Consider the following 22,259-nt stretch of genomic DNA (forward strand, 5'->3'; position numbering starts at 1 on the left):
CCCATCTCCCTCTGACCTGGACCTGGGTTGGGACACTGAGTCCCGCTCCATGCCCCACGCCCGTGCCACGGTGCCCTGTTCCTCCTGGGCCACCCGTCAGGGCCACCACTTGGTGACCTGCAGGGACCCTGCTGAGCCTACTGAATCCTTAGTGCCGAGAATAGGCTTGGAGCCTAATAGATGCTCCATGAAGGCTGTTGGGTGAATGAAAGCACGAAGGGAGCCCCGAAAGCTCGTCTGCTGGCTTGAGAGCAGGACCTGGTTCTCAATCAGGGGCGAGGTTGCCCCACCCCAGGGGACATCCGGCAACCTCGGGTTTCTGGTAGCGACGCTGGGGCGGGGGTGCTGCTGGCACGCCGTGGGTGGAGGCCGGGGTGCCGCTCAACACCTGCAGCGCGCAGGACGGCCCCCAGCACCAGGGCTTAGCCCGTTCCAGATGTCCGCAGCGACCCGGTTGAGCCCTGGCCCGAGGCCGCAGCTTCCAGAACTCTCCCCCGAGAGCTCAGCATCTTTGCAAGGCATCGCGTCGCCTCGGCCATCAAGGGCCAGTAAGTGCGCACAACCCTGAGTTCTTCTGGGTTTCTTTGGAAAGGCGGTTACGGAGTCCATCAGACAAAGTCGCAAATTGCCGAGGGCGCAGAGAGGCCTTTGAAAGGCCCCACGCGCGGGAGATTTTCACGTGGGGAAGACGCTCGGTGGCCGCGGCTCTGATGCCCCCGCAGCCCTGCGTCTCCGCTGGCTCCGCGCAAAGGACGACCTGTCTGCCTGTCGTTACCTCTGTCTGACCTGGGCCACGAGTGTCTCTAACCGTGTCGTGTGCCGGGAAGAAGACGGTGCCTCCCGGGAAAAAGGAGCTTTCAAGCCAGGTGCAGCCTTCTCTGACCCCTCGGCCTATGGGGACCCACGGATGGTCGAGGCCTGCCCCGAACGCCCAGATTTCCTCAGTTTCCCTTTGCACAGACCTGGGTCACTGTCCTTCAAGGTTGCGATCTCTCCTTCTATTTTTTTATGGTGCTCAGTCACTTTTTGGAGTCTTTCCTCGAGGCTCACGATCGTCTGGGAGTGCTGTTTGATTTGCTCCTTGTATTCCCTGATTTCTGTCTCAAATCCGTGTTTCTGCGAGTCCTGTTCCTCATGGAGGGCCTTCACGGCCTGCTGTTGCAGCTGTATGCGCTCCTCCATGGCGAGCTGGGGAAACGGAAGGAATGTGCGTGACCCTCGGAGCTGGGTGTGACGCCAAGGACAACAGTAGCCCTATGCCCCCTTTGCACCCACAGGCGCGGAACGCGGCCCCACCTCAGGGCCTTTGCACGTGCTGTTCCCGCTGCACGGTACTCTCCTCCCCCAGCTCCTTGCATGGCTGACTCCTTCCTATGTTTCAGGCCTTGATGCTAACTAAGGTCGCCTCCTCAGGGAAGCCCTTCCTGACCGTCTGTCTGAAGCAGCAGCCTGAGACTTTCTATCCATCCTCCTCTTTACTTTTCCATGATGTGTTTAAGACCAGCGGAATGATCTCGTTTCTTTATCTCCCTTTCCCACTCGAATGTAAGCTCCAGGAGGACACAAACTTACCTTGTTCTCTATCCCAACGCATCCATGTCACCCGTGCCTAGATCCCTGCCACAGCATCTAGACCTCAATGCTCCATAAATACTTGTTGAAGTAATGAATGAACAATTCCACATGAAAAAGAGAATGAATTTGTATTCCTTTTTAAAAATTTTATTTTTATTATTTTTTTATTTTTTAAAGTAGGCCCCATACTCAGCATGGAGACTCCATGTGGGGCTTGAACTCACGATCCTGAGATCAAGAATCGGACGTCTACCTGACCGGGCCAGCCGGCTGCCCCAAATCTGTATTTCTTAAAGGCAAAAATGACCAATCATCACCGCGAGGGGAGTTGGACGTTCCCCGCGGCCGGCCTGTGCCCCCTGAGGCTCCTCTCGGGGCTCCCCGCCTGCTTGTCCGACCGGCCCTGCCGGGGCTGTGCTAACGACATCGGCGTCCTGCTCCCTACTCCCGGCCCACGCAGGGCTGCTGCCCCCGATCTAGAAGCTCACGCGTGCACACCATCACGCCCCTTCAAAACGGCACGTCTTGTCTTGCTTTCTCCTCCAAATCCACGGGGCCCCCCGAAGTTTGGGGCGCTTGTGAACTTGGGTGCCCTGCCCTTGCCTCAGCTGAACTCCTCGCCTTCCCCACAAGGCCGCCCCCCCCCCCAAGAGCCACTGTGACCTCCCTGTTTCTGCCAATCTGCACCCCCCTCTCCCCGCCCCCAGCACCAGGCCGTTGTCGCTCTGGGTGCCCTGCCTGGAAGCCCAGCACCTCCCTGTCCTTGGCACTCGCATCTCGTCCATGGTTATCGAGTCTTGCCCTTTCTCCCGTGTCTGTCCCTGCAGCCACTCTTCAGCCCCGCTCCCGTGCCAGCCTGAGTCTGCAGGTCCCTATGACTCTGGGCTACGGCACCGGCCACCGTGCACCAAGCCTGAGCTCTCTCCAGCCCAAGCCCCTCTCAAACTCCCTTTGTGCGCTTCGGCCACGTGAATCCTCCCTACTTCCTTCCCACAGGCCTGTTGCTGGAATGTACGAATGACAAATGAGTGCCATACTGAGCTCTGACGGCGGGGGGCCTTGAATGCCGAGTTAAAAGCTGAAAACATTATCTGAAAGTCTGTGGCACAGCCATTGATCACTAAGGTCTGGGGCTGCTCGGTCCTTCAGCCTGACCCTGTGAGGACCTGTGAGGACCCTGTGAGGACCCTGTGAGGACCTTCAGCCTGACCCTGTGAGGACCCTGTGAGGACCCTGTGAGGACCCCGCACACGAGGTGCGGTGAAAGTGAGAAACAGCCCTGGGGCCCAACCACAGGGGACGGGTCAATAAATCGGGGTCCATGCACCACAGTGCAAACCCCGTCACGACACGTCAGGACGCCTGCAGACAGGGCATCGTGGCCTGTGCTCACTTTTCATCCTACACCAGTGCTTCTTGATAGAGGGCGATTTCGCTCCTCAAAGGACATTTGGCGAAGCCTGAAGACATTTTGGGTCGACACGTCTGCAGGGAGGACGCTACTGGTGTCTAGCAGGTAGGGCCCAGGGTGGGGGGGGGGGGCCTCGCACAAGAAAAAGGGTATCCGGCCCGGAGCTCCAGGGGCGCCCAGGCTGTCAGGCCCTGGTCTACATCAGGCGTTCTCCCCGCGTTGGGATCCTTCATCGAGGGAAGGAGTCTCCCGTCCCCGGGAGGCACCAACTCACCATTTTCGTCTTGGCGGTTTCCAGTTCGGCTAACGTTTCGTTTAACTTCATGGCGAGGCTCTCTGCTCTGAGGCTCTCGGCCGTCTTGGTTTTCTGAGTCTCTTGGACCATGGCCAGCGCGTCATTTAATTTCTTATTCAAAATGTCTTCTCTTTGCCCTTTTAAGTCTATTTCCTGGACACACCATAAACATCAAGTTAACAGAAATTGGGGGATGAATATTTGCCCTAGCCGCCCCCCTCCGCCCCCGCGTCCCCCGTTTTCAGAGAGGAGGTGACCTCTACTCTGCTGTGGTCCCCCCTCTCAGCCCAAAGTCCACGCTTTCTCTGGAAGGTTCCAGTGGTTATAGAGCTCTCTTTCCTCTCCCGCTGGGACTGCCTCCTTAGCGATCTCTGGTCCCCGAGCTCAGCCCTGTCACCTGGAGCGCACCGAGTACGTTTTATTTCTCTTTTATGAGACAGCCCTTTAAGTATTTGAGGAGGGTTGTCATGTCTCTCTCTAAATCTATTTTCCAGGATAAACGCGCCGAGCTCCTTCACCCCTTGGCACGGGATGGGCCTTGCCCCCCGCCCCCCGCCCCCCTCCCTGGCCTCAGAGCCATGGCCTCCCCTCTCCCCTCTGCTCCCGCCCGCACCATCCGTCCGTCCGTCCGTCCGTCCGTGCACACCTCCTCCTCCCTCCTCCCGGGACCCGCTCTTCCAGTCCTGGACTCGCGAAATCCTGCCCTCCTCGTGAGCCCCGACTCAGACCACACGGGATGTGAGCTTCGTGACAGGTCCTGGGGTGGGGGCTTCACCAACTTTATTTACTTGACTTCATTCTTTTTAAAAAAGATTATTTATTTGAGAGAGAGAGAGAGAGCGAGCAAGCACATGAGTGTGTGTGGGGTGCAGAGGGCAGCCTTGACCTCAGGACCCTGAGGTCATGACCTGAGAATCGAGATGCTTAATGGACTGAGCCGCCCAGGCGCCCCTGACCGATCAGTTCTGGGCTTGCAGCGAAGCTGAGAGGACACCACAGAGCTCTCTTCGATGCCCTCTGGCCCCACACTGCAGGAGCCCCCCATCGTCAACATCCCGCACCAGATGGTACCTTTGTTGCAACTGATGGACCTGTCCTGACAATCACAGTGACCAGACGTCCGTGCTTTAGGCAAGGGTCCGCTGGATGCCGTACACTCTATGGGTCTGAACAGATGTCTGGGGCCACGTCTCCACCATTACAGTATCGCACGGGGTAGTTTCTCGGCCCTAAAAAGTCCTCCGTGCTCCATCTAGTCAGCCCTGCCCTCCCCCGACGCCCGTCTCCTGGCCGTCTCCATAGTTCTGCCCTTTCCAGAATGTCATGTAGCTGGGACCAGACCGTCTGCAGGCTTTTCACAAACAGGATTTCGTCCAATGTGAGGCAGTAGCACACGAGGTGCGGCGCCGGGTCTTCTCGGCCTCTGCTGGTGGCAGTGTAAACCGGTCCGACCTTTTTGGAGGGTCATCTGGGAACGTGTATTAAGAGGCTAAAAATATTTACATCCTGTGCCCCAGCAATTCCATTTTTGGGAATCTATCGCAAGGACCTAAGCAGGCCCACGCACAAGGACCGATGCTGCACAGGGCTGTTCGGCCAAGTGGTTTGTTTGTTTTTTCCTAGTGAAAGTGAGAAACAGCCCTGGGGCCCAACCACAGGGGACGGGTCAATAAATCGGGGTCCATGCACCACAGTGCAAACCCCGGTCACCGTCCAGGGCTGGTCGTGGAAGACTGTTGAATGCCATAGAGACATTTCAGGAACGTATGGAGTTAAAATACAGCATCCAGGCCAGTGTGCACAGCGTGACAGGGCAAATGGATGTTTGCCGGCATCTGGGATAACCGTCGTGGGGAGGTGGTCCGGAAGGAATCAGATCAAAATGTCGCTAGTGGTGACTCTGCTCAGTGGAAATCACGGGCAGTGTCTTTTCTTTTCTTTTCTTTTCTTTTCTTTTCTTTTCTTTTCTTTTCTTTTCTTTTCTTTTCTTTTCTTTTCTTTTCTTTCTTTTCTTTTCTTTCTTTTCTTTTCTCTTTTCTTTTTTTTGTATTTTCTTCTGAGTGATTTTCTGTAAATAGTTGCTCCTTTTATAATTGCGAAAGGGAACATTTAAAAGCAACAAGAAAAACCCATTTTCGTCGTGCGGTTCCTGTAAGCCTGGCCTGCGGGGTGCTTCGTCGTCTGCGTGCCCCCGCGGAACCCCACCTGACTCTATTCTGGGGCCTTCACGCCACCGTGACCGCTGGGAGATCCCAGGCAGGCCATGTGCAGCCCCGGCCGGAGGACGTGCTCGCTGGGCATCCTGGCAGGCATCCCTCCGGCAGCCTGTCGCCCGCAGCTCACGGCCGAACACCCCAGCCGTCCCGGACAGTCCACGGCAGGCAAATACGTGCTCTCTTCGATGGACCACGAAGCTGCCCAAGGGCGGAGCGCACCGCCTGGCATCTTCGCCCCTTGCCAGCGGCTGAGCCGCTTTTACTCAAGGACAGGAGGACAGCTGACTGCGCCCACATCTTTGGTGTATGTGAGTCACACAGCGTGGGAATGAGCAGCCCTAGGTCTGGGCGGTTCTTTGACCTTGCACTTCCTTGGTCTTTGATGGTAAGTGGGGGAGTCCCTGGGGTGGGGCCCCGTTTCTCCTCGTCTGGTATGAGGCCACCTGTCTGCCCTGAAGACCTCACCCTCTGATGTCACTGTTGTTTTTCCCTGAGGCTGTTGAAGATGTTGTCGGACGCGCAGCAGGGGCCTCTGTATGATGGTCCTCAGGAGACATCCTCTCCGGGTTGCGCACCGAGAGTGGCCCGGTGTCCGGGGGCGGTGGGTTCACGTTCACCCAGAGACTCGTACAGCCCCCCGAGCCCGCGCTTTCACTGTAACTGCTCAACATCGACGGCTCTTTGATTTCACGGACAGACGTTTTTTAGGCATTAGTCTCATTCTTGATTCATTTGATGTCCTGACTGATCTAGTTTATTTATTATTTAAAAAAATATTTATTTATTCATGAGAGACCCAGAGTGAGAGGCAGAGGGAGAAGCAGGCTCCCTTGGGGAGCCTGATGTGGGACTCGATCCCAGGACCCCGGGATCATGCCCTGAGCCGAAGGCAGAAGCTCAACCACCGAGCCTCCCAGGCGCTCCCTGACTGATCAACTTTAAAAATGTGCATTTCTCCTTTCCTTCTACCCCCAACTGAGATATTTGATGGAAGATCCATAGTGAATCGTCTGGGGACTCAAGGCCACGTGTGAACAGATGGATCCCTTGGGCTCCGTCGGCCCACAGCACCTGCCCACCCTCCCTCGGTTCCCCAGCCCGCGGCTGATGGGTCCTGCGTCACCCCCCCGCCCCCCAACTCTGGTCTGGCTTCTCTGGGTGCCCTCCAGTCGGCGGAGGTCCCTCTCAGCGGTGCCTGGGCCAGATACGTAACCCAGGTGTGGGTTCCCGCCTGCTCACCCCCCCACGGCAGTGCTATTCCAAGGGAACCAGCATCACTTGGGCGCTTGTTAAAAATGCAGATTGCTGAGTCCACCCCATAGACAGTGAATCCGAATCTCTGGGGGCAAGGTCTGGGAAATGGGTGTTTAAAAACAGCCTCCCCAGCCCCCTCCCCCCCCAAGAGATTCTGTGCAAGCTAATGTTTGGAAATCATTCTCCAAAGAAAATGATCTCAGATTGATGTGAATAGAGGCAAAGACCTTTTTAGTCCCATAGGGTCTTCAGAGTCCCCTGACCTGTAGTCCCCTGCCTTCCAATTTCACCCCTATTGTCAGCTCGTGTGTTTAATCCCTGGTCTTGACTTTTTCGGGATCAGCCACTGTGTGTGTGTGTGTGTGTGTCTGTGTGTGCGTGTCCCTTGTACTGTTGGGACCCAGGAGGAGTGAATTCGGTCCTACAGTGAGGAGGACCCAACAACTGGTGCTCCTATTGGGTCTGCTCCTCCCAGGAATAACCGTAAACGCAGTTTGACTGGGAGGGTCATGATGCCCACGGTGACAAGCTCTGGTGGAGACGCCGCGTCAAGGTGATGGGAAATTCAGGCATCCGTCTCCTGACGTCGCCACTTTGATACCAGACAGCTGAGGCCACACAGTGTTCAAGGATGTAGGAAGAGGAGGGGGACAGTGCAGGGCTCTGTTCTGCCTCCAGTTCCCAGCTGTGAGCTCATAATATTAATAATAATAATAATAACAAAAGAACAACAGTGAATGCTCTGTGTGTTGGATGCTTTTAGTTATTATTATTATTATTATTATTATTAAGTGCTGGACACTTTCCTACATGTTTTACGAGCTTGTTAGCAATCAAGCCTCACAACTCAATGGGGCTGATCTACTGGCATCACCTGGATGCCCTAAGCAGGGAAGTGTAGCCACAGAGATGGTAAGGAACTTGCCTCGTGTCGCATGGCCAGGAAGCGGCAGAGGTGGGATTCGAATCCAGACCGCCTGCCTCCTGAGCCCTGCTCTTAACCATGCTGGGCACCTCCTTGTCTGCTCCTCTCTGAAACTCTTACCTCTTTCTGCTTGGTTATGCGGTTCTCCAGATCCTGCACCTTTTTCTTCTCCTTCTCTATGGCTTCCTTTGCTTTGTGTCTCTCATAGGCGATGCTACTCTCTGAAATCTGGAAGTCAGTGACAACAGGTTGGAGGGAGTGTCCACCAGAGAGGCAGGGAAGTCGCATGGGGGGGCGGGGAGCCAGGATGAGTAACCCCCCATCCCCCCCAGACGGGTGAGTCAGGGTTTGGGAGCGAGGGCTCAGGGAGCAGGACGCGGGGAGGCGGGGGTGGGAGTCTTGGCATGCTGGCCACCGTGAGGGCCTCGGGGGCAGGTCTGGTTAGTCACCGCATAAAAGAGGGTTATTCATCGTTCAGGATTTCGGGGCTATGTTCGGGAAGGGATGGGCTGGTGAGTGTTCAGGCCACGGCGTTTGGCACGGGGCCACTAATTAAGCTGGCAGGTGTTGCACCGGTGTGGGTGCTCCGCAGGGAAGTACCTGGCTTCTTGGGAGGTGGGGCAGGAGAGGCAAAGTCGGGGGCCGGGGGGGTGGGGGGATGCCTCCTGTCCCAGCAGACATGATGCCTGTGGCTTCAATCTCTCCCCAGCCTTCAAAGGCTTGGGTCCAAAAATTGATGTCCAGGACAGCGTGGCCCTGAGAACATGTAGGCCACAGCTCCGGTGACCCGGAGGTGGGCACGGAGGACCAGCCTCACCTACACAGGCCCCAGGAGGTACACAGTGTGGGGAGGTTGGAAAACTCAACTTGCGGCTTGGAATCCTTGCAGTTATGCTCCCATACAAACATAAAGCTCACACAGAAAAAATTAAAATATATGCATCTATGCATAGACGAGGGCCTGGAGAGATATGTTCTGGAATGTAAATATCGGTTATTTTGGGGGTTTGGGATTATGGTAATTTACATTTTCCTCTTTTCCCTGGTTTGTATCTTTGACTTTTTTTTTTTTTTTTTTTTGCACGAACATACATTATTTGGCAAAAGGAAAAATGACTAGAAATTGTGACAGGGAATGCGGTGCTGGGGGCAGGACGGGGCCTTGGGGATGCGCGGCCCTGCGGAAAAAGACGGTCTCTCCAACGGCCCTGCCTGCTGAGCGCCGTGTCCGCGGCCGCCGTCCACCTGCCCCGCTCCGCGCAGGCCTCCCGCCCCACCTGGGCTCTGACTCAGCTCCCTGCACGAGCTTGGCATTTGCCCGCTGCCAAGCCCGCGGAGACTGTCCTGCCCCCGCCCGCCAGTCGTAGAGGCTGCCAGCCCCCCGCTGCGGGCCTCGTGTCCCAGTTGAAAACAAGGGTGACGCTGACTCCCCTTGAAACGCTTGCAACACGGGTGCTCGGCTGCGTGCGCGGAGTGCGTCGGCGCAGCTGATGGGCAAGGCCCAGAGAGCGCTGCCCAGCGAGGCGCGTCTTGCAGGGGAGGCCGCGGAGGCCGGGACGGAGGCGGTAAGAACCCAAATAGGTGCAGAGGTCACGCCACGGGGACGCCAGAGCCCTGCCCTAACGGTGCGGCCCCTCGGCTTCCCGACCTTGACCTGTGCGTCCTCCTGATTAAAACCCCACCCTACGCGGAGACCGACACCTGCCTGTAGGCTCGTGGCTCCGAGTCCACACACCACGTGGATACCCGCGCTTCCACCCCTGGCGCGTATGCAGGGGACACTCTGGGCACAGCTGCTGACGACAGTTTGACCTCACTCCCTGCACAGGCTGATGTAGTCCCACTGCCAGGGGCCTTGCTTGACTGTCCGCCTCCCCCGCGCCCGCCCCACCACCCCCACCCTGTACACACCCCATCCCCCCCACCTGGACGCTGACCTCACCTGGGCGGGTGATTCATAAAGAATACACTGACTCCTCACCACACACCTCTAGAGGGGCGCTGTCACTACACCCACATTACCGATGGGGGAACAGGGAGGGAAGGCGTTGGCCCGGGTCAAACAGCATGTTGGGGCAGAGGTGGGATTTGAACCAGAATCGACACTTCTAGCCTACCAGGCTTTCCTGCTTTGCCCCCTCTGAGTCTCCCTCTGGCTTTCTTCCCCCGACCCCTCGTTTGGCTTCCACCTTGTTCCAGCTTTGCTTCCTTCCTCACACCTGCTCCTGCCGCCCTGGCTGAGGGAGGTCCCTGCCCTTTGCAGCTGGGCCACATTACTCAGTGGCTCCCTCTCCCCCCAGATGTTGCCTTCGTGTTCCTCCTCCGCTCCAGGTCTCACTCAAACATCACCTCCTCGGAGAGGCCCTCCCTGCCTGTGGCCACTCTCTAGCCTACCTACTTGATGTCAGTCCCCCTCCCCAGGCTTGTGGCTCTGCAGCTATCATGTGACCTGTTTGGTGGTGTCTGTCCCTCCTCCCTCGAGGGGAAGCTCTGGGAGGCCACGGCTCTGGTGCCCTGTGGGGTCCCCAACACCTAGCAGGGCCTGGCCCACGTCAGGTGCTTGGGAAATATTTGTGGATGGATGCATGAGACAGAATTAAACAATTCATGGGGTCGTGACTCTGTTTCTGGAAGTTCCATGAGGGCCAGCACGTGTCTATGTCCCTGTGTCCCTGGAGCCCAGCTCACGGAGCTGCTGCTATCGGTCATTGAGGGCACCTCTCCTTGGCCTCCAGCTCCTGAACCCTTCCTGGTTTCTTTTTTTTTTTTTTCCTTCTTTGGCTTCTGGGACGGGGGGCGGTTGGGGTGTTTGGGTTCACATGAGTGACATCCCTCCTCTCAGCCTGGGGGCCTGCCTTTCACGGTGGGCCCAGTCCCCGGGCTGGCGGAGGTGGCTGGATGCGGGTGTCTCCAGCTCTCCCCGGGCGCGGTACTCGGGCCTGCCCAGACCATGGGTGCACTACTTCTCATCCAGTCCGGACCTCTGGCACTTGTTGGTGTGACTGGCCTGCGAGCGTGTCACGTACCGGTCACTCCACCACTGTTTGTGTCTCTACCACAAGTCGATGAAACCAGGAGACGGGGCTGGGAGCAGGTGTTTTTCTAGGGCGCCCATGCTGGGTTGTGTCGGAAATACCTTCTGAGGAGGGGGCGGAGATGCTGGCTGGGGGACTGACCCAGACACCCTCCAAGGGTTCGCTCCTGGAGCGCGTGCCCCTGCCCTCGGGGGCCGTGCAGACGAGGCCTCCGCGGAGGGCCAGGGACGTGCACCGTGCGGCTCAGGTACGCCGTCTACGTCCGGTCACCTCATCCTGCGAGGCTGGGACTGCCGGCACTCCCCACTCCCGTTTTACAGAGGCGGCGGCTGAGGCTCGACGTGCCCAGGCTGCACCGCCGCTGGGGCCCAGCCAGCACCCGCCCCCTGGCCTGCCCTACTCTCCCTCGGGGCACAGGACCGGCCGCAGGTCTGGCTTCGGAGCCCCGCCCGCAGGGGTTGGGCGCCCGGCCCGCTCAGCGCCCTGCTCCTCGTACCTCCTTCTGTTGGGTCAAGTGGTTCTCCAGATCTTGCACTTTTCTCTTTTCTGTCTCTAAAGCTTCCTTTGCCTTCCTTTTCTCCTGGGCCATGCTGGTCTCCAAAACCTGAAAACCAACGACCGGTCTTTGTGGTTGCCTGCGCATTTCGGGGGCTGGGGGGCGGGGGGAGCGGCCCATGACGACCCTACTACTAATCGGGTGGGCCGGGGTCCACCGCCAGCACGTCCCACACGGCGAACCCCAGCACGGCAACCCTGGTGGGGGCGTCAGGGACCCCATTTTGCCGACCAGGAAACCGAAGAACAGAGAGTGGCTCAAGGGTCGTGCCCAAGGGTCGTGCAGGGTGTCGGTGGTGAGGTGAGGATTTGAGCCCCGTGCGGAGGCCGGCACGCCGCCTGCATCCAGAGGCCCCGGGTAGGGAGCAAGTGAGGGAACCAGGTCTGTCTTATTTTGGAATCTGAGCTCTTATCACAGTGCCAGGCAGCCTTCTCTGATAAGAAGAATCTCATTAATAATGGATATCCTATTATTAAACTTAATCTCTTAAGGAGAATCAGGTTTCAAGATGAGGATTGAATTAATGAGCCACAACATTCCAATTTCTAGAAGGGGTGGGGGTGAACCTCACAAGCGGAGCTCTGAGAGGGTGTCTGGGGGGAAGTGAGGTTAGGTGCTCGTGCTCGAGGAGTTTTATTTAGGGAGTAAGTGGTTAACACAAATCACAAGGGGTAGGAGTTGCCCAAGAGGCCCCTGTTTCTAGTCTCTGCAAGAAAGGGCACGTCAGCTTCCAAACAGGTTGAGTTTTAAGCACCAGCTCGCCCGGAAGGCGTCTGGAACGTGGAACACGGTTTCCATTACAGCCAGTGGTTAGGGATCTGCTCAGATTAGCCCGGCCGAAATGCTGTCTGTTTTGCAGTGAAAAGTCATAAAAAAAAAAAAAAAAAGTTCCCAACGCTCAGCCGTTCTGCTAGCAGCCCTAAAGAAAGCAGGTGAGCGGGGTCACCACGAGAGTTGGCACAGGGAGTTTGAACATCTGAGGTGGGGTTTGGGGGGATTTTCTGTAATTCGTGAAAGAGACTTGCGGGCACTTTCCAGGGACGCCAGGGTGGCTCCGCTGCATCTGATGTCGCGTCTACACTCTGGACTTTCCTCTGGGCAGCCCCTTTGCAGCCGAGAGAGGCGCTCAGAGGAAGGTGGTCCTTCTGTGACTCCCCACACATGGGCCCTGCTTTGCCCCCATGTTCCCAAGCAGGGAGTGGGAGTCGACCTTTCACGTTACCTCGAACCCCGCATTATGACCTAGCAGTCTGCTGTCCTTAAAGGCTCATCTGATTATGTGGCAGAGGGCCTAGGAAAAGGAAAAGTCAAGGAACCGTCTGAGGCTGGTGAAAGTCTGCTCAGATTTCCCCATCCAGGCAGCACAGAGACTTTCCGCCAGGAGGGGTCGGCTGGTGTTTTCCTAGGCTTGGGGTGACCTGGCCACAGCTTCTCCCCACAGTGAGGCTGACCCCAGCACGCCTTCCTTAAATCTCCCTTGAAGTCCCCCGTGACCTCGAAGTCTCTAAATTCAAGGGCCTTCTCAGGGCCCTGGAGCTGAGTGGTTGACCTCTTGGTGGCATTTGGCCCCAGTGAACCCTTGGGAGCCTCTGTTCCTTGTCACCATCCCTGCAGAGATAACTCAGGGCCAGCCCCCAGTGGCACTGTTTACATGGGCCGCCCAGCGCAGCTGCACAGGTGACCCCGAGTGAGACCCGGCACACAAACATCTTCCCTCCTTGGATCCGAGCAGATAGCACGGGCTCGGCCCTGCCACCTCCTTGTTGCTCCCGCAGCAGTGGCTGGCCGAGGAGGGAGGATGGGGCGGGCGGGGGTTGATGGGGAAGGAAGTGCCTGTGATCATTCTAGTAGCTACACTTCCTGAGTGACAATTCAGGTCAAACGCTTTGTGGCACGTGACCACCGGCCCTCGCAGCCACCCCAAAAGGAGGGAGGTCCTGGGCGATCTGCTGAGGCCCCTATGTCGTCCAGCCAGGACTTGAACCTGTGTCTCATGTGGCTGCAAGTCCTGGAAGAGCTCAGGAGCACAGTTTGTGAGAGACCCCGAGAGCCCAGGCTGACCCCAAGGCAAACCTGCGCCCACAGCGTCACAGAGTTCTCCCCAGAGCAGCTTTGGGAGCGTCCGCACGAGCACAAAATCTTCAACAGGGGAGAAGAGTCCTGCCCTGGGCCACTGTGGCTGGAGAACCGGGTCTGGTTCTGGCTCCTGCGCTTCAGGAACAAAACAGAGCGGGGGTTGCAAGCTCGGGTACCTACAGGGGCCACACAGGTACCAGCAATGACGTGGGCTGCGTTTAACGCAACAGCGAGCGGCGGGGACTGTGGGACATCACTGCTGCTGGGTGGAGCTCCCGTCCACTTCTGCCAAGTGGAAACGGGGCCAGATTTTCTGACTTTTCAGAAGAGGATGGAAATCTGGATTTTTAAGTAAATGTTATGAATTCAAAATAAAACACTCTGGGACCAAACATAACATGTCCACAGGCCCCTTTCAGCCAGGGAGCTGCCAGCCTGTGCCTTCTGGAGCACGGAGCGGGTCGAAGGAGGGGACCGAGGCCCGGCTCCTGTCCTGGGAGGCCTATAAGGGGAAACAGGGGCATTCGGGCCTAGAGAGGAGCAGGTGTCTCTGTTTTCAAGCATCTAAAAGGTTATTATGTGGACGAGGATGTGGACAGGTCTTGGCAGGAGCCCGGGAGGTTGGCAGAAGATTGATGCTCTCTGGGAGGAAGAGTTTGATTGAGCCCAACCTCAGAGAAGGATTTCCTGCCAGGCCAAGGCATCACCACTGGGCCTGTAGAAAATTCTTCGATGGTGGAGCTGGAGGCTGGATGATTCTAGGATGTTGTTGGAAGACTGACACAGCCCCGAAGCCCCAGGACTCTGTGCCTCGTCTATGCTTTGGGACACAATCACTGTGCTCGTGTCGCCAGCCCCAACTCGTCTCTCGAGTCCTATCTACGTCGGTATTTTTGCGGTTTATGATTTCTCCAACTGGCTGGCGAGGCTACAGCTCGAGGGCTCTCCCCTTGAGCCCCGCGGCTCCCCAGAGTAGCCGAACCCTCCCAAGGACAGATCGCCATAGGAACGCTCTGCCGAGCTCTACCCCATCATCCGTGGTTCAGAACTCACTTCCACATGGCCCTCGAGCCGCATTTGGGCTCCAGCCGACTGTCTCCCCCAGCGGCATACCTCCTTCTGGCAGGTTAAGCGGTTCTCCAGCTCTTGGACTCTGGTCTGTTCTTCTTCTAATGCTTCCTTCACTCTGTTTTTCTCTTGAGTAAAGCTTTCCTCCCAGACCTGCAACCCAATGGCCAGTGTTTTAATAGACCTAGTTGCCATGGCAGGAATCTGGACTCTGTGCCAGGAACTGCACGGGCAGCTCTTTGCTGCTCGCCACAGCCCCACGGGGGAGGCCGCGGGCAGCTAGGAACAAGGATCCAGAGCGGACAGGCTCAGCCCAGAGCCCAGGTGGGTCCTTCCTGGGTGAGTGACCTGGATTTGGGCTCAGGCTGACTCTGTCTCCCCCAGCTGCCTACCTTCTTCTGGCAGGCTAAGCGATTCTCCAGCTCTTGGATTCTCTTCTGTTCTTCTTCTAATGCTTCTTTTGCTCTGTTTTTCTCTTCAGTGATGCTTTCCTCCAAAGCCTGAAAGTCAATGACTGTTGTTTAATAGGTATAGTTGCCATGGCAGGAATCTGGACTCCATGCCAGCCACTGCACGGGCTAGCTCTTTGCTCCAACAACCCCATGGGGGAGACTGTGGGCAGCTAGGAGCAAGGGATCTGGAGTGGGCAGGCTCAGCTCAGAGCCCCAGGTTGGTCCTTTCTGGGTGCACGACTTTGGCAAAGAAGCCTCAGTTTCCCTCTCTGTACAATGAGGATAATAATAGTGTTTCTTGCCCTGGGAGAATGTGAGGGGCAGATGGGAGGCTGGACATGAGCCACTTGGCATGTGATCACCACTCATTAATAAGGGTCAGTCATTTCTTCTGTGATCTCCACTTCATAGAGCACTTAGAGGGACTTAGGGGGATTAAGGAATCGGCCAAATTTACCAGCAAATCACACAAGCAGGGATTCAAACCCTGGTCCATTGGACTCCAGAGTCTGTTTTCTAAACCAGGGGTTGGCAAACTCTGGCCTATCAGCCAAACCTGGCCTGCTCTCTGCATTTTGTAAGTAAAGTTTTATTGGAACGCTTCCTTGCTCACTGTTTGCAGATTGCGTATGACTGACCGCCTTTGCACCGCAACAGCCGAGCTGAGCAGTCACAGGAGAGCAACGCGGCTCACAGAACTGAAGATACGTACTATGTGGCTCTTTATGGAAAAAGTTTGCTGAGCCTGATCTAAACCGTTAGTGTGTGCACAAGTCAAGTACATGTTGTCAACGGTTCATAATAGAAAAGGATTAGCTTGATAAAAGAACCTAGAGTTTCTTACTATTCAAGTAGTCCTCACATGAGTCAGGATTCATGAGAAGGAGTTTAATTAACGAGTTTTGACACATGTATTTTTAGAAAGGCTGGGGGTGATGGTGTCTTAGGGTTTAAGGCAGACTGATTTCAACCTGGGACCCTCCACCGAATGCCTGGGTGGCTCAGTCGGTTAAGTGTCTGCCTTCAGCGCAGGTCATGATACCAGGGTCCTGAGACCGAGCCCCGCATCAGGCTCCCCGCACAGTGGGAAGTCAGCCTCTCCCTCTGCCCCTCTCCCTTCCACAATCATAATCTCTCTTTTAAAAAAAAAATTTAATTAATTTATTTTTTCAGAAAGAGAGAATCTTCTAACTGGCTTGGTGTTTAGGAACGTAAGTAGCAATCTTGGCCATTTTTTCCCTATGATATGAATAAAGAGTGGAAGATGGAAATGCCGTGGAGTTGGTCTTTCATGCACTTAGAGATAGTCTGTGGGTTGCAAACCAGGACTGGCAGTAATGACTCAAACTTGGGAAATCGACTGTGGCATCTAAGCTAATAAGGGACCAGTTCCAGGAATTTCAATAACCTTGACGTTTCAAGTTGATTTCGCTATAAGTTTTAGAATTCAAGCTTCGTCTTAATCCTCCAGCATCATTCACCTATTTAATTAATTTACTTCCATAGCATCGAACAAGAAATCCCTCAGATTTCTCCCCCCAAGTACATGCCCTCAGCAAAGGCCATTCCATCAGTTTCCAGGAGTAAAGAAAATGACAGGGACGGCCTTACCGCCTTCTCTTCCATCAGCTTCTTGATTTTGGCTTTCAGCTTCTCCTCTTGCTGCAGCCTATCCTCATTCAGCTTCTCCTTCTCTGCCAGATGCTCCTGCAGCTTCTCTTGCATAAAAGACTGCTGGGTTTCCTGAGAGCTGTGGATCTTGATCTGAAACCAGAGGAAGGAGAACTGAAGCTGATGAGGGGGACAGGACGAATTAAGGAGTCATTTCAACATTTCTCTTTTTACATGTTCTTTACCTTTAGGTGGACAGCCAAGGGTTTGCCCAAAACTTTCTTAAAAACATGGAAAAGCTATGCTTAGCCTAGTTGCTGGTAGTGAAACAGCAGAGTGGTTAAGAACTCGGACTCTCGATCTAGATAGAATTTCAGCTCTACTTCTTTCTAGATGCTCCTTCATTTAGAAAATGAGAGTAATAACAGTGTCTGCCTCTCAGAGTAAGGATTAAGTGAGGTCGTGACGGAAAGCTTTTGGCACAGCGCTTAGCACATAGCAGGTGCTCAGTAAATGGCAGCTAGAATTATGAGTTATTATTTGCTGAATGGAAGAGAAAAAGCGACAAGCTAGGGTCAGAAGGCCTGAGCTTTTGTCTTGATTCTTTCATCAGCTAGCTGTGTGACCTTGGAACGGTCACCTAGCCTCTGAGGTTTGATGTCCATATCTGTGAAATAAGGAGCATGGGCTAGATGAGGGGTCGACAAAGTACTGTCTACAGGCCGAATCTGGTTCACTGCCAATTTTTATAAATAAAGTTCTGTTGGAACAGAGCCACTCCCATCATGCTCATTCATTCATGTATTGTCAATGGCTGTTTTTACTCCACAGCAGCAGCGTTGAGTAGGTGTGACAGAGGCTGTATGACCTGGAAGCCTAAAATATTTGCCATCTGGCCCTTTGGTCCCAATACCTCACCTTTTCTCTATCCATGTCTTTGGCCATGTACTTGGCAGGGCCCAGCCATATGATCTACTCTGGCCAGTGGGATGTTAAGAGACATAACACAGCAGAGAATTGAAAAGCATTCCATGATTGCGCTGCTTTCTTTTACATCTCTGCATCACCATGGGAACATGCCCAGGCTGGCCTGTAGGAGGATGAGAGACAGGTGGAGCAGAGTAGAGCTGCTCCAGCAGAGGCCAACCCAGACCAATCAAGGGCCAGCGAACACCCAGACACTTGGGCAAGCCTGTCCGGGTTGGCGTACCCACCTAGCAGCTGACCCCAGCAAATAATAATTGTGGAACGCCGCTGAAGTTTTGTAGGTGTTTACTACAAAGCACTGTTATGGTACCAGCTACCAGAGTGGTGCATTCCTTAAGGATCACTTGCCTCTATGATGTGGACATTTGTGACTTTTTGGTAATTGTGCTCCCTGCATGTGGCTAGCTGTGCTGCTTCCACTGTGTTTTTAATAAGTATGGTTTTCAAGATCTGATGGCATCTACATTTTCTGATAATTTTGACAGAAGGAAACAAGCATCCTGTCTTTGCCCTTGCCCTCCTGGGAGATCTTAGCCACCGTATCTGAGTCCTTTTGTGTCAAACGGAGATATCCCGTCACGTCATGGGAGAATGTGGACTGACTAGTTAACAGGGAAAGACCAGGGCTAAAACGCACAGTGCTATATAAATGCCAACGAGGAGCTGAAATAACTTTCAGACTGAAAATATTACCTGAAGTTCCTGGGTTTGGCTTGTAATTTTTTTATAATATACCAGGAGATATTCCAGATACAAGGACAGTCCTTGAAAAGAGAAGCAAGAAGAAGGTAAGTCTCAATTCAATTCACCTCCTTTGCTTTCTGAACCACGTCGTAACAGAGCTCGCTCACAGGTGGATGCGGGCAACGCTGCCCCCCGCCCTCCATCAAGAAGACATGAGCTGCCACCCAATGTGTGTTTTTAAAATGGTTAGTCAGCCTCAAATCTAGTTTCTTTTTGAAGATGGGAAATAAAACCCATCCACAGAGCACCCTCTCTTGACTCAATGTCCACTGTGTGCAAAGCCATGAGCTGAGTGCTTTGGGGGAGGGGGGAGGCGAGGGGATGCTACAAAGCCATTCCTCAAGGTTCAGTCCGAGAGACAGGGTCTAACTGCCTGGCAGGAAACATGCAGTGGCTCATGTGGCGTCTAAGTGACGGCTGATGGGGTGCGGGGGTGTGAGAATCTCAGAGGAGGAGCCATCATGTGCCTGGAGCGATCACAGGAGGCTACTTGGCCGAGGAGTCACCAGGTGTGGGCACTGCTGGGTACGTAGAGCTCAGAGTCGGAGGGCAGAGCATTTCTGAATGGAAGATGCGGCCCAGCAGGCTACAGGTTGGCCCCCAAAGATATCCAGGTCGTAGTCTCTGCAGCCTGTGAATGTCACCTTACGGGGCAGAAGGAACTTTGCTGGTTAAGGTGATCCTTCATCAAGTTAAGGATCTTGCAATGCGGGGGGGATCATCCTGGGATATTGGGGGGACTCAGTACAATCACACAGGAAGATGGAGGACAGGGGATGTGAGAGCAGCAGAGGCTGGAAGATGCCGTGCTGCTGGCTCTGCAGACGGAGGAAGGGGCCACAAGCCAGGGAATGTGAGGAATTCCTTTCTAGGGACTGGAAAGGCTAAGAAATGAAGCCTTCAGGGGGACTCAGTCCCATTGACACCCTGACTTGAGTTCAGGGAAGCTGATTTCAGGCTTTTGGCTTCCAGGACTGTGGGACAATAAATGTGTAGTGTTGAGGCTCTGCACTTGTGGTACTTGTTGCAGCAGCCCCAGGGAGCGAACACGGGGGTGGGGGCAGGAGGGGAGCTGGGGGGCAGCGCACATCCGGCCAGGGTGCCGCGCTTCACTGGCTGCACAGGTGATGGGAGGCAGGGGCGGGAGGTGGGTCAGTTCATGGCAGGCCTGGAACAGTAGCCTAAAAAGAGCGTAAACTTGATGGAAACATCCCTGAAGTACACTGAGCATGTGCTGCGTGCCCGGCTCTCTGCCAGGCAATCAAGGCATCGCCCCCCGTATCACCTGCTCACCACCCCGTTTGACAGGTGAGGCAGCTGGGCCCTGAGACACGTGGCGGCCCAGTGAGCCCGGCAATCAGCCGAGCCAGGCCTGGGGGTCAAGTCAGTGTGACTCCAGCGTCTGGGTCACTGCGACTTCAGTGGCTGATGGAGCACTGGACTGGCTTGATGCAGACTGTTCTGTGTTTTGCCTTTTCTTTTTTCTCTCTTCTCTTCTCTTCTCTTCTCTTCTCTTCTCTTCTCTTCTCTTCTCTTCTCTTCTCTTCTCTTCTCTTCTCTTCTCTTCTCTTCTCTTCTCTTCTCTTCTCTTCTCTTCTCTTCTCTTCTCCTTTCCTCTCCTCTCCTCTCCTTTTTTCTTTTCTTTTCTTTTTTTCTTTTCTTTTCTTTTTTTCTTCTTTTCTTCTTCCTAGACAAATAGCTGGGAGGAACTAGCAGGGTTTCCTAACTGCAGCTCTACTGATGGGCTCTGCTAGGCAAGCCTTGTTGGGGCGGCCATCCTGCACACCGTGGGGTGTGGAGACCAAAGTATCTCCAGACATTGGCAGGTGTGTCCCAGGGGCCAAATCCCTTCTTCCAAGTTAGGGGCTGAGAGCCCACGGACGTCTGGGTCTTCAGTGCCCATGTTCTATACCAGGGTGGGAGAAATGGGGATAAAAAGAAGAGGGAGAGAAAGCTGTTTTTCGGGGTAGGATGGTGGCCCCACCATCAGGAAGAGGAGACAGGTTGGGTGGTGTGGGGGCTGGCGAGAAGGGAGGAGCTGCCAAGCTTTGAGGTACTGGGAGGACTCGAAGGAAGGGTGGTCGGCAGGGAGCAGGAACAGCCCGGCCCACCCAGGTCTTTGTGAGATTAGGAGACAGCAGCCTTCTTCCTGGTGGACGTGGCCCCGGCCATGGTGCCACCTGCTGCCTTAGGTGGCATCAAATCTGTACCACCGTTCTCGGCAGCACGGCATGTGGGGATGTCCCTTTGGCCATTGCTGCCCTGGGAGTGGCTGTTGGATTGCCCGGATGGAGACTTTCTTCATGAGAAAGGAGACAGGAGAGAGGGGAGGATGGAGGGCTGCCCTGGAGGAAACCTTCTCGCAGGGGCAGGAATAGTGAAAGGGGCTGCTGAAAACGAATGGAGAGGGTCAGGAGCCAGGCCGGGTGTGCCAGGCGCAGGAGAGCCAAGGGGTGAGGGTGTTTCCAGGAAGAGATCCGAGGGCGTTGGGTGAGAGAACACGGGCTGGGGAGGGATGGTGGGCCCGCCAGGGCAGGAGGCCCCGGGTCAGATGCGTGCGGGGAGGGGGGGTGGCAAAGCAAGGAGGCAGCGCCACAGCAGGAAGTTTGCAATGAAGACAGAGGGTCTAACGCTTCCTCAAGGTCATCGGTGGGACAGGAGTGTCCGGAGGAGAAAGAGAGCTAAAGCAGCAGCAGGTTCCAGGGAAGAACCGCCATCCTGAGACGCGTGTTTGACAGCAAGGGGAGGAATAAGAGGGAGGGAAAGGCTGTGGAGGCCAGAGGGGGGAGTCGTTCTTCTGGACCCTGTGCACAGGTTCCCCCCAGGAGGGACAGGGAAGGGGACACACAGGGAGGGAAGAGCTGCATCTGGAGAAAGCAGTGAGAAGACAGTGGGGATTTGGAGGGGGATTTGGAGGGAGGAAAGATGGTAGGGAGGCAGAGAAAGGAAGAGAGCTGAATATGTTCATGCCTGGGGCCTTGATCCCTGGCAGTGCAGCTTTCTGCGAATTCCCAGCATGCAAGAATAGAACAGTGATATTATAATAATAGCTATCACGTATTAAGTACCTGCTGTGTGCCAGGCACCGTGCCAGGAGGTTTACACGTGATAGTTTCTAATCCTTATAAACAACCCAGCAAGGAAATGTGTTTGCATCTGTAGGTGAGGCCACAGAAACTCAGCAAGGTCGAGCTGCAGAGCTGGCAAGTGGTAGGATCAGAATCCAGACCCGGGTCTGTCATTCTGTTTCGAGTGACTGGAGGCTTGTGAGTAAGGGCTGGAGTGGCAAATGTGAAGGGTGTATCAGGGGAGGTGCTCTGTGAGAACATCGAGATGGCAGGGGTCGGGGGAGACGGCCTGGGTGATGTTGGCATGAGCTATAGGAGCACATGGATTTGGGTGGCTAGAGTGGGATGCAACATGTGACCCAGGAACCTAAGGGGAAGGATCAAAGCATGAGTAGGATGCAGAGAGGATTAGGGAGAGGAAGGACTCAAGGATGTTGAAGGGGGGCAGCCCCGGTGGCTCAGCGGTTTAGCGCCGCCTGCAGCCCAGGGCGTGATCCTGGAGACCCGGGATCGAGTCCCACGTCGGGCTTCCAGAAGCATGGAGCCTGCTTCTCCCTCTGCCTGTGTCTCTGTCTCTCTCTCTCTCTCTCTCTGAATAAATAAATAAATATTTTTTTAAAAAAAAGGATGTTGGAGGGGAAGAGGGGGTGTGTGGTCACCTATCTGGGTTCCACCAGGAGCCGTAATCATAGTGGGATTTCTCTCTTCTCGAGAAGAAGAAGCAATTCTTCATTATATTTCTGGTTACAAAAGTTATATGTGTCTCTTACACAAACCCAAACATGACAGACATCCGTGACACGGGCGGTGTTCACTGCTCTCGCTCCCTGGCCGGCACACAGTAGGGCTGCAGCAAATAGCTGATGAGCCATCAAGTGAAAGCAAAGGTCCTACGCGATCCCACCACACTGGATAACGCTCCCCACACTTGCATGTCTTTTTCTTCAGATTTTTCTTTAGGCTGGATGCCGATTCTTCGAAATGGG

At 55.0% G+C, this 22,259-nt stretch overlaps 1 protein-coding gene across 1 annotated transcript in view; it reads right to left on the reverse strand.

Annotated features, from left to right (window-relative positions):
- FHAD1 (forkhead associated phosphopeptide binding domain 1) overlaps positions 1–22,259 on the reverse strand; it is a 123,060-nt gene that overhangs the window by 25,297 nt on the left and 75,504 nt on the right. The window contains exons 14-21 of the mRNA XM_041767948.1: positions 18,155–18,225; positions 16,475–16,627; positions 14,804–14,911; positions 14,457–14,564; positions 11,208–11,315; positions 7,797–7,904; positions 3,261–3,434; positions 963–1,188 (exon numbers count right to left, since the gene is read on the reverse strand). Coding sequence (XP_041623882.1) covers positions 963–1,188; positions 3,261–3,434; positions 7,797–7,904; positions 11,208–11,315; positions 14,457–14,564; positions 14,804–14,911; positions 16,475–16,627; positions 18,155–18,225 — 1,056 coding nt within the window. The remainder of the gene's footprint in view (positions 1–962; positions 1,189–3,260; positions 3,435–7,796; positions 7,905–11,207; positions 11,316–14,456; positions 14,565–14,803; positions 14,912–16,474; positions 16,628–18,154; positions 18,226–22,259) is intronic.

Source organism: Vulpes lagopus, chromosome 8 (genome assembly GCF_018345385.1).
Source record: "Vulpes lagopus strain Blue_001 chromosome 8, ASM1834538v1, whole genome shotgun sequence".
NCBI classification, from domain to species: domain Eukaryota; kingdom Metazoa; phylum Chordata; class Mammalia; order Carnivora; family Canidae; genus Vulpes; species Vulpes lagopus.